Genomic DNA, 12,194 nt, shown 5'->3' on the forward strand with positions numbered 1-12,194 from the left:
ATTCTTATCATTCAGTGGAAATGTCAGCACTGTGTCCGTGTCCTCCTTCATTCAGTGGAAATGTCAGCACTGTGTCCGTGTCCTCCTTCTGACCTTCCACAGTACCCATCTACGTTATGTTTGTTTTAAGTAGATCTGTCCGAACACCTTTTCACAGAACCCTCCCATGCTCTGACTCTGCATCATACCTCCCACTGCATACCCTTGTACATTGACTTAATTCTGGAACACCACAGGTCTACATGTGCTTTTATTTTGCTTTTTTGAATGTTGAGTAAATCCTGGATTATCTACATGCTGGAGATGCAGGCAGGGGAGGAGGGGAAGATACATAAACATCACATTGGGCTATGAAGTGAGACCTCTACACACACGCATTGCACAAGTCACAGGAGCAGTGGTAGTTGGTAAAAGGGAAGGCAAGGTCGGTGCGTGTAAGCCTGAATCATTTAGGGTGGTTTGGAGGATGGGGGGGGGGAAGCAAAGTATCGGAAATCCTGGATTTAAAAAAAAGCCATACCATTTCCAATCCTTTCATTTGAAAACTCCAATAGAGGCTAGGTAAAAGGAATATTTTGTAATGCATTTTAATTTTGGAAAACCTAGACGGACAGCCTCAACAGTAAATGCCAGCATTGGTACATTAAAAGTGTTTTTTATGCTGGCTGTACTCGGTATATATCAGAACGGCACTGTAGAAATACATTAACATGCTGGACGTGCCCTTTATATGGCCATATTCCCACTGTAAAATCTGTACATGCTGCCTGTTTCCCATATCTGCTGGCCTTACCCTTAACGTACATTTTCAATGCAGGCTGTGGCCAATATATGCCAGTGTTGCCCTGTGTAACATTTTCATGGTGATGGTGTCATCACTAATGCCTTTCACCCTCGTGACCTTGCCTCGGGAGCAACATGGATAGTGAGATCAGCCACAAGCCTCCCTCCCCTGCCAAATACACACATCTTTCAATCAACTTGAACAGATTCCATAAAACATCACACACACACACGTACTTCATGAATGCATTCACCCTCATTTAAACTCACTCTCTACAAGCAGTCACTCCCACAAACCTCATGCAATCACATCCACACATTTCTGATTTTAACACTGATCAAAGGTGGCTTGCATGTCACCTCTCCTGTTTCTTCAAATCTGGTGGCAGCATTCAGGCAGGCACCTCCAAGTGCCTAGTTTCACCCTTCCCTTTCATGGTTCTGAAATCAAGCCGGTGGTGGGGTTAGAATTCTGCACCCCACCCAGGCATGAGACAAGGAGGGAGCGGGATGTGAAGATGTCTTCCTTGTGTTCATCAGAAGTAGCTTTCAGCAACCATTTAGCTCAATGAAAGCTGAGATATCCCCATCAGTGGTGTTCAGGTCTCCCAAATGCTCACAGCAGAGCTTGCATCAGTTATCATGGTCTGAGCGGCTGAAGTCCTGATGTGAAAGAAACCCTGTGTAGGGTGCCAGGAACACCAGCATCTAAGTGTTTAAAGATTATTTCAAATGCAAAAATGTACTTTTGCAAATGTTATTTAAATTATGGAGCAAATGTCTTTCACAAGCTCTATGATGCAAATGGGTGTAGTGTTTGTGGAAACTAAAGGGTCCTCAAGTGGTGAGGTGGACTCTAGCCACTCCACTATATACCAGTAACCCCTTCACAGGAGCATTATTTGGTACCACTACGCAGTGATGCGTGACTGAGTTTATTTGTATAGCAGATCTATGCAACTGGGCCATTCATAGGCCTTTATGCAGGTTTTCGGGATTTGTGGTTGGTGACAGGTGCTGCTGAGTTGATGGTGTAAGGCAGCATTGGGAGGCATCTCTGGCTGCCTTTGCGCATCTGATGTGTGACTTCGATGTTTCTGTAGGACTATGGTAGGTCCCTTCTCTAGGCATTTCAAGGACTGCAAACCTCAGTGCTGGCCCCAGAGTGCTGATGTCTCCTTGCATTCAAGGAGACATCGAAATATGCTAACAGAATCAGTGCACCTTAGTAGGTTCACTGATTCTGTTGGCATATTCTGTTGACCGTTGAAGGGAGATTGCGCTCTTTGGTGGACAGCTGGTGTATCGGAGACTCCTGCCCTTCTAGAACAGACCTGCACTTCTTGTATCACAATAAAGCCATTTCCATTTTGTTTCCTGGCCAAAAGAGGTTTTGGCCTACAGAAATAGGCAGAGAACTTTACAAAGAAAGACCCACATTCCTTGCCAGGAGACCGCAGAATGGTCGATAATGCACAGTGGTCAGTTTTTGTGTTGTTTCGGGATATGTTGAATCTGTAATATACCCGTTTCTTCTTTTTCCAGCTGTGGTTGGGGCCGGCATTGGTGGCTCAGCTGTGGCACACTTCCTCCAGCAGCAGTTCGGGCCTCAAGTGCAGATTGATGTGTACGAGAAGGGCAGCGTTGGTGGACGACTGGCCACCGTCACAGTGAACAGCCAGCAGTACGAGTGTGGCAGTTCCTCGATTCACTCACTAAACCTGCACATGCAGGACTTTGTCAAACTACTGGGTGAGTCGTCAATGTGTGGTCTCTCTGATGCTGGTATTCTCTAGCTGAGGGGAGTTGCAAGACGTGAGGCTCATGTCTGGATAGGAACAGATAAGGACACTGTGCCTGTGTCGGACACAGTGACAACATGACTGTAGCAGAGGAGTGTAAGACCGTTTCTCTTGTGATTTTAAATGCATCGTGGTGGGGCAGTGATGGTGCAGGACTAGAGAAGGATGGAAAACTAGGGCAGACATATGGCATGGATAGAGGTGGGTGGAGGATGAGACCTTTTGGCCATGGGTTGCGTCATGATGAGGCCCAGGGCCGGATGAGACCCTGAGTAAGGACAGCTGCAGGACTAGGAGATGGTTGGTACATGTGGTAGCGGCAGGGGGCAGGGCTAATAGAAGCTAAGAGCACATACTGGAGCTTGAGAGGTAAGCCTGGTGAGAAAATATGACCACTTATATAGCATGTACAGTTTAGTAAACAACCTCTTGGCACCAGGCTTTGGGTAGGCTTACAGTGGGAACCTGCAACAGGAATAGGGAGAGTCAGGATACGGGGCAAGCTTAATGCACGTTAAGAGGTAGAGGTAGAAGCGTGGGAAGAAGAGGAGGAGGAGGGCAAGCAACCTTACAGATAGAACTAGGCAAATACTCCCCAAAAGTAAAAATAGGGAGTAAAAGGCTCCCAAAAAAAATAGGAAAAAAAATCTAGAACCTTGTTCCCCCCCTGATCCTCCCACCCCCCCCCACAGCTCCATGGATATGTTTGGACCAGTATTGCACATAGTACCATATAGTACCACAGGGAGAAACTCCCATTAGTACTGCCTGATCAGAACGTGTATCTTTTAATGTGCATAACTAGCTGCAAATAAATTATTATTACAAAAAAGTTTTTGTTTTCCAGTTAAAACATATTTTTACCCGCTTATAAAATACTCCAATTGGGAATTGGACTTACATTTTTACTCCCTAAAAAAAATATCATTTTAATCCCAACTTTATCTGGAACACTGAGGTCAAGTGTACAAAAAAGGGTGGACGTGTTAGGAGAAGTCCAAGCCCGGGCTGTCCAGGGATAGTAACCGGGGAGCTGCAGGAGTGCATAGGTAGAGAATGGCATGAACATGTGTCATTATAATGCAGGGATATAAGGAGCTGATTACATGGGGCATAACATGGCAGATTAAGAGCCTGGTGCCGAAAAATGTATGAAGACAAGTCAACATGGGAGGGAAGTTACAACGGTTGCATGCTTTTCTCTGTCCTTTTTTCTGTCTGAGTTCATCCTGTGAGTAGACGTCTCCTACACTCAGTCTTTGTTATGTGAGTGAAACAGTTCTTTGCATTTTTATTGCGTTTATTGGAGGATGGAGGTGGAATCTTTCACGTGCACCAGGGATTTTTCAGAATCTGTTTTTCTCTCACACCAGGCCTAAAGCATCGACGGGAGATCACCGGAAAGAGCGCCATCTTTAACGGGGAGCAGTTGATTTTGGAGGAGACGGACTGGTACTTGCTCAACCTCTTTCGTCTCTGGTGGCACTACGGCATCAGCTTGCTGCGGCTGCAGATGTGGGTAGAGGAGGTGATGGAGAAGTTTATGAGGTATGGGTCCCAGACTTGCAGTCATGATTTAAGGGCACGCCTTTCATAGCTCATCAATATCTCGGTATTATCAGTTTCCCTTACACGCTGGACAGAACTCACACTGTTCTCATGTAAAATCATGATACTGTGAGTTGATTTTAAAAGAGGAAATTGACACACCGGCAAGCAGTACTGTTTGTGTGTGTGTGTGTGTGTCGAGCTGCACAATCAAATATAAACCTTTCCAGCGGTGCGTAATACTAAACGAATTTTAAGTTAACAGAACATCTTGCATGCTGTTGATAGCATGTTAAATTTCCTCTGAGAAAAATTATAGATCAGTGTATACATTTATTGCATCTTATAGTATAATGAAAAGAAATAATGGAATGTCCAAACTGATGAAGTGAGAGACAATTGAGTTCAAGCACGTATGTGGTAAGGGGGTGAATGCAGTATTTGCAAATTTATGATAAACCAGCATAGCCAATTGGGCTCAAAGTGCTAGCTCAGCTGTGACCAACATCAATCCGTCCTCTCTTCATTACTTCCTTTTCACAGGTCGGAGCCTCGAAATGAGGACTTTAGCACATCCGATCAGGCAATATGACAACCATCAAGTAAAATGTAGATGCCTGTATGCTTCTTCTGAAAGGCCACAGAGCACTTTCAAGCGTGGACGTGTTCCAACAGGGGCGCTTCTTTGTCTTTTATGCTAAATGACTATCTTTAGACCGCCCCCTGCGTAGTGTTACCTTTACTCGTGTTGTAATCCTTTTTTTAATTCTTTTTTTTATTATTTAAAAAAAAAACAAGAAAAACAAGACAGCACGTTCGATGTCATCGGCATAGATACAGTGCAAAAACATAATATTACAGCATATCACTTCTCCGGAGTCCGATTGTACAAGCAAGGGCCTCTGCCTCGTAGCCGGATGTATACTAATTGCCCTTTTCACAATTGACCTCTGGAGAATGGACCTCGGGAGAATTGACCTAATTTAAAAGGTCAATTAGGGCATATATGTGGGGGGGAACCCCCCAGTAACCCGCTACCCAATCCCCTTATATTATTTATAATCCAAAACCAACCCAATACATATATAAAATAACTAATATAATATAAAGGTCAATTGTGCAGAAGGTCAATTAGGACCACTATAATTAGGTAAATTAGGACAAAAGTTCAATTGTAAAACGTCAATTTGGGTAATACCTCGTAGCCATGTACTGTTTATATGGGTCCCATATATCCCTGGGCCTCGCACTCGCACGTGCCATAAGTCTGTACTCCGCTTCCATTTCAAAACAGTATGCCATATCCTTCAACTAAGGGTCCTTTGTATGAGCAGCCCTCCTCCCCCACACCATATACACCCGTCTTTTAGCCAGGACAGCAATAACGCGGCCAGGTGTCTCGCATGTCCAGGAACATCTTTTGTGTACCCTAGCAGCGCCACTGGCGGGTCGGGTTCCATCCGTTCCCCCATGATGTCCCCCAAAGTCTGAAATACCTCGACCCAGAAAGCCATGATGGGTGGGCATTGCCACGCCATGTGTAGGAAGGCAGCTGGGGCATAAGAACACCTTGCACAGCTATCAGGGTTATGGGGAAAAATGTACTGAGAGCTTGTGGTGGTAATAAGTCTGATGTAGATACTTAAAGGGCAATAGCAACATGTCTCGTCTGTTTACAACGCTAGCGCAAAACATCATCAGGTATCTGGTTTCCCAGTTTGTCCTCCCAGCTCAGATTTGCCGTTTCCGACCATCCCACTCGGTTCTCAATAATTCGGGTCAATACATCAGACACCAACCTCCCTGCTCCCTCCGCCCCTATGGCAAAGTGAAGTAGAGGTGCAGGCTCGACCGGTCTAGGAAAGGTGGTAAACAGCCCTATCAAAGTGTGTTTACAATATAATAAAATATCCAATGGTGAAGTGCCCTCCAGCCCCTTAAACTCCTCCAGTGTGATGAAATGCTCGTGGGGAAACAAATCTTGGAATATACTCAAGCCCAAACTCTGCATACAACGCGTGTAAGTGAGTTCGCTGGTAAGCGTGACCCTCGGCACATGTTTAATGGGTTGGAGTGTAGAGTACAGGGTTGCCATTCCCATTTTTGGGCCCAGCCTACGCCATGCCCTATATGTGCAGTGCACTATATTGTGCATTACGTTATTTTTGGGAGGTTTTGTAAGTACCAATGCCCTCAAAAGCGATGGCGCAACCAGTGCCCTTTCAATGTGGGCATGAGGTCTGTCTGGAATAGAATCGTACCAGGAGGACAAATAGTGTGCTTGAGCACTTAAGTGGTAGGATTCAAAGTCTGAAAGTGCCAGCCCCCCTCTGTCCAGTGGCACAAACAGTTTTACCCAGCTCACTCAGGGATGTTCACATTCCCATATAAACGTGGTGATCATAGTTTAGGTGCTTTAAGAAAGGAACCTAGGACAAACAAGGGCATATTTAAGAAAATATACAAAAACCTTGGTAGCAGAACCATCTTGACTAATGAAATCCTACCATATAGAGAGAGGGGGAGCATAAATCCATCGGTCTACTGCAGGTTTTGCTTGTTCTAAAGCCCTACCATAGTTCCTCTTTTAAAGCACATCAGGTGCGCAAGCTAGTTCTATCCCCAAATAGCGGGTAAAAGACCTAGGCCACTGAAACCCTAACCCATCTGGAAAGGCCGTCGTCTGATCAGTGAGCGTAAAGAGAACAGACTTTCCAGGGTTGATCTTAAGGCCTGAGATGCTTCCAAACATCTGAGCATCAGCCATGATGGGATTCAAATTCTCTAACGGGTCGTTTATATACAGCACCGTGTTGTCTGCATGTAATGATACAACCAATTTGTGTGAGAATAGCTTAATTTGCCGATCAATGTGCCTTTCCCGTATCAGTTCAGCCAATGTCTCAATCGCTAAGGCAAAAAGTAGAGTGGGCAGCAGGCATCCCTGTCTCGTGCCCCTGCCTAACAGGATCGGATTGGATAGTCGCCCACTGACTCAGAGCCGGGCCATGGGCGAGATATATAGCAGAGATACCATTGACACAAACCTTCCTCCACAGCCACAGCACAGTTAAAAGGAATGGCCACTCCACAGAATTAAAGGCTTTTTCTGCGTCATAAGGCAGCAACCACTGGGATGGAGAGGTCCACAGCAGACATCAGGCCGAAGATTCGCCTCAGCCTCTAAGATGTTGATCTCCCTGGCACAAATTCCTGCTTTATCAACTTTCACACATTTAATCATCAACTGTGATATTCTGATGGCCAAAACCTTAGCTAGGATCTTATTATCCACGTTGATGAGTGATATCGTCGGTAGGATGAACACTCTGAGGGGTCCTTCCTACTCTTAAGCAGCACCGTCACAACTGCCTCTCTCATAGAATCCTGAAGCGTCCCTTCCTAGAAGGCACAATGATATACCTTGAGGAGACAAGGAGCCAAAGTAGCAGAATACGCTTTATAAAAGTCAACAGTAAGTCCACCCGGCCCAGGGGCCTTCCCGGATGGGAGCTCCTTGATCACCTGCTGTACTTCCTCTAAAGTAATAGGGTTGATTAACTATTCCCTCTCTTCCTGGATAAACCAGTACACGGCCACTTGATTCAAAAAGTAACACCTGCGAGGTTTCCAACTGTGATGAATATAAATTAGAATAAAATTCTCCTAGGGTATGAATAATTTCGTCATCAATGCATCTCACCACTCTGCCGGTATCTTTTATGGCGGTTATATGTGTTTTGGGATTTTCTACTCTTGCCACCCAGACCAGGTTGTTGACCCTCCCCATACTGCCAAACCATTATCTCACAGTCCCTGATCCAATTTGCACCCCTCGTTGTTACCAGTACATAGTCAATATGGGATGCTGAATGGAATGTGAACCCTTTTTTGCCTGTGTCTAACCCTCAAGATGTCAGTTAGTTCATCTAGTGCTCATAGTTGCAGTAATAGTTTTGTGGTTCTAGGAACCGCTCTGTGCACCTCACTATTCTATCTTACTCTGGCTCTAACACAGCACACTATTATATTATCAGTTTATTTTAAGAGTTGGTGTTCTATCCATTCCAGTGTGTCAGTCATATTCTTTTTTGAGCCATAATAATTGACCAATGTCATGTCGCAGTTCTGGATAACCCCAGTCACGTCAGAGCTCTGCTTGTTGCTTCTCCCACCATTTCTATGAACCGGAAGCCCAGGGACCTATGAACTAAGGTACATAACCCCCTAGAGTAAGCTGAGTATGAGTTGGAGTACCAGTGACATGACCAAGTTTTAGCAAAGTTGGATTCATTGGCTGGTTTCAACATGCTGGTATGTACCCCAACCCCAAACCCGAACAACCCAACATATCAAGCGCACTCGCCATGGAGGGCGCATGGGCCACAGCCGACTCACGTACAGATCATACTTTGTCATCAGCCACAAGGTTACTTATTAGTGGACGCAGCTATGTGTCGAGCACCAGCCGAAACCAGTTCTGCTGTTGTCTTGATTGGGTGAAATGGTGGGCTCTCTCCCATGACGGGTGACCCACTAGGCAATGAATCCAGAAACTCCCCAGCTTCTTCGGGTGTGTAGAAAAACAGTGCCCTCTCCTTGTGTTCCACCTGGAATTTCACCAGAAAAAGGATGATGTACGTTATTCCTTTGTCACGTAGGCATTTTTTCACCTCCAGATATGTTCTTCTAGAGGCTTGGACTTTATTAGAGAAATCCGGCAAGATTCTTATCGGTTCACCTTTGTAGGATAAGTGACCTATTTCACGGGAGCGTCTGAGCGCAAGATCTCGATCTCAGTAGTTCAATAGGCGTGCGATTATTGGCCTAGCTTGTGTTCAAGGAACAGGTTGTCTTCCTGTAATGAGGTGTGCACACTCCACAATAAAAGCCACGGAGAAGCCCTCTGAGCCCAGCACCTCCCGTAGAATGGATTCGACCAATTGTTCCATTGAACCTCCCTCATTTGACTCTGGAATCCCTACTATTCTCAGATTGTTATGCCTCAACCTGAATTCCAGGTCCTCCTGCTTATCTGCCAGTTCCTTCAGAGCCTTCTTTACTTGAATCATGTCGCTAATCACCTTCGTGGTCTCGTCTTCTACCACTGATATCCTTGTTTCTTCTTCATCAAGAAGGACAACATGCTTGTCTAGCCTGACCTTCATATGATCCACCTTGCACATCGACGTGCCTAGTTTATTGTCCAGCGATTTTATCCCCGTTTGCATGAACATGTCCCTTATATCATTCATCACATTTGGAGTCACGTCAAGCTATTTCACTGGATGTTCAGGGGGCAGCCTCTCCGCTGTTTTCCCCTTTCTACTTGTCGCAGAAGTCTCAAAGGGAAGCTTGTTCTGCTGTTTCTCTGTTTTCCGCATGATGATTCTGGGGTGTGCAATTTCAGAGGAGGAGAGGATTGGCGTCCGCCACAGGCTGATCAAACTATCCTAACAAGTTCCTGCCGGGCCTGACTGCAATGCCGTACAGTTTCGGTTTAGTCCGCTTTAAAAGCAGAGTATGCCGCCCACCCCTTATTAGTAGAGAGCCGGGATGCCAATTGAGTGTAAATTGCAGATTTGGTGTAGAACTACCACACTGACCTGAAGCCCTCTATCTCAGTTTGTTGATGTACTCCTTCCCCTTCCAGCAAGCTCCCACAGTCAGGCTGGCTGTCCCATACAGGCCTCTGATGCGAGTTCGGGTAGTGCCCCTTCTTGTCATAGGCGGCTACCGGGAGGTCCCGCAGGCAAACAAGTGTTCTCCCCAGTAAGCAATGCTTGTAGTTTTCTCCTCACCTCGCCTCTCCGTTGCTGCACACCCCACAGCCAGCTGTCTCAATCTGTACCTTCGCCACAGTCCCTCCATCAGTATCACGCTTCCGCTGTACCTATGCACCCTGGAGATCAGTAATCTATGTTCTCAGTAGTCTCTCTCTTGTAGGGGGTGCTCTCCCCACCGGCCTTACTCTCACCACAGGGAGCGCAGGCCGCGGATCCCCGCCAGTTCTTCTTCTCCTCCAATGGTATGTTCTCCATGCCTTGGCTCCTGCAGTCCGGTGCTGCCCTGACCGCCGCTCCCACGTCTGGGTCGCGCAGTGACACTAGGGTCAGGCGATTGAGGAGGTTTTGGATCTTCCTGCACATGGCTGCCGTCTGTCCCCAGCGGCAGTAGAACAGTGCTGCTCTTACCCTCAGGCCAGTCCCCTCAGCCTCCTGCTGTTTGTGGGGGTGTGACTATCGGGATTGCACTGAAGGCCGGTTTCGGCTCTACCATGCGCTCCGGTCCCAGTCCGTGCTTGCTCCGCAACTGCCGAGCTCAGCAGTTCACTGCTTCCTGCCCGGCAGGCACTCCAACAAAGCATTGCCAAGGCCTTTGCCACATTGCCCCTGCGATCACTCGTGGGTCTTGGCCTCCTCTTTGTCGCTTTTAAGCTGGGGAACACTCCGCTTGTTCCCTTAAACATCCCCTGCCAAGTAGTTTCACCAAATCTCTGTCTCGTAGCCGATGACCCGAGAAATATGCCAGATGTATGTGGGTCTTAGTGGGGCTCACCTAGAGTGGCATACTTGGCTTGGCTCTCGAGCGCCCTCCCTCGTGTTGTAATCTTAAACAGGATTGCCAAATACCTTGAGGTGAACAAGCTCTGTGACTTGCATGCTTAGTCCCAAATTCAGCTTCTATACTCCTCACTTCATGTTAACAGCACCGACCCATATCTCTAACTTTGAAGCCAATGTTCAACACTCCAAACTGTCAACTATCCTGCAGCTTTCAACATTGTCGACCACACCTCCCTTCTCCAAATATTCACTATCCTCAGCTTTCAGGATGCCGTACTTGCTTTGGATAACCTGTTATCTCTAACAGAGAACACTCTGTGTTGTCAACCTCTAACACCTCTTATTGACCCCATCTCTCTGTACGAATTAACCTAGTGCTTGTTGTCCGGCCCACTAACTCTTAACCCTCTATACACCCTCTTTTACTAAACTCATTGGCTACTTTTGTTTCTCCTGCCATCTGTTTGCTGATGATAACCAAATGTTCTTTTAATTTCCTACTTTTACCTCTGACCTCTGCTCACTGTGGTTCTGCTATTCCACACTGGATGGCTCCTTGCTGCCTAGGGCTCAACTTTTCTAACACTGAAGCCAGTAGCCCTTGCACACCTTGCATCACATGCCTTCTGCACCTCTCTCTTTTTCATGGGTCTCCTAGTGCCATCTCGAAGGCCCGTAATCTTGGTGGTATTCTTTGCCAGCATTCTCAATCAACACTAATTCCTAACTTCCACTGCTACTGCCGCAAGACTTAACATAACCTCCTTAACTGACGACTTCTAACCTACCACAAAAAATGTTAATCTCAGCCCTCGTACTCCACTGCCTTGACTACCACTCAAACTGACTTCATAGCTTCCCTCTCGGCTCCTTTTAAGCTCCCTTAAAATAAATCAAAACTTTGCTACTTGCACACCATACAATCTCCCCCATTCCTCTCCTATTTCTGTTGACCAATTTAGCGCTGGCTGCCTCCTATGTGCAACAACGTCAATCCCTTCCCAAACCTCTTCTTGTTTTTAAATGCACCCATGCTCTGGCCCCTATCAGTCCTGCTGAATCTATCACCCACTACTCCCCTACTCGCACCCATTGCGCTAGCGCTCTTCTCAATCACTCTCCTCTCTGCCTCTCATGTACTGTGTCTCTCTTATAGTCTTTTTTTCTTCCTTGCTTCCCTTCACTGGAGTGTCCGTCTTCCAGCTATAGAAAATACCATTAGTAGCACAGCTTCAAATTTGCCATTAATCACCATCTCTTCTCCTGTGAAAGCACCAGTACTCCTATTCACATACTCCTTCCTCAATGAGCTCCTCCTCTCTCTCACTGTAATCTAATATAGGTATATCTATTGCTTGAGCCCACTTCCAAATTTGTCCAGTTTTCCCACATAAATGCTGCCATTCCACTCCTGGCCCTATCTGGGAAGCGGGCATGAGCAGACCAGTCAAGGTCCCAATTGGGCCTTAGAGTTTTTTTTTATCAGCAATCCAAA

General features: G+C 46.4%; 1 protein-coding gene across 2 annotated transcripts in view; it reads left to right on the forward strand.

Annotated features, from left to right (window-relative positions):
- Window positions 1-12,194, forward strand: part of PCYOX1L (prenylcysteine oxidase 1 like) — a 241,703-nt gene that overhangs the window by 58,691 nt on the left and 170,818 nt on the right. For both annotated transcript variants that reach the window (XM_069651394.1, XM_069651393.1), the window contains exons 2-3: window positions 2,329-2,535; window positions 3,959-4,133. In XM_069651394.1, the coding sequence (XP_069507495.1) occupies window positions 2,329-2,535; window positions 3,959-4,133 (382 nt within the window). The remainder of the gene's footprint in view (window positions 1-2,328; window positions 2,536-3,958; window positions 4,134-12,194) is intronic.

This window comes from Ambystoma mexicanum, chromosome 3p, assembly GCF_040938575.1.
Source record: "Ambystoma mexicanum isolate Mex_15411 chromosome 3p, UKY_AmexF1_1, whole genome shotgun sequence".
Classification (NCBI taxonomy): Eukaryota; Metazoa; Chordata; class Amphibia; order Caudata; family Ambystomatidae; genus Ambystoma; species Ambystoma mexicanum.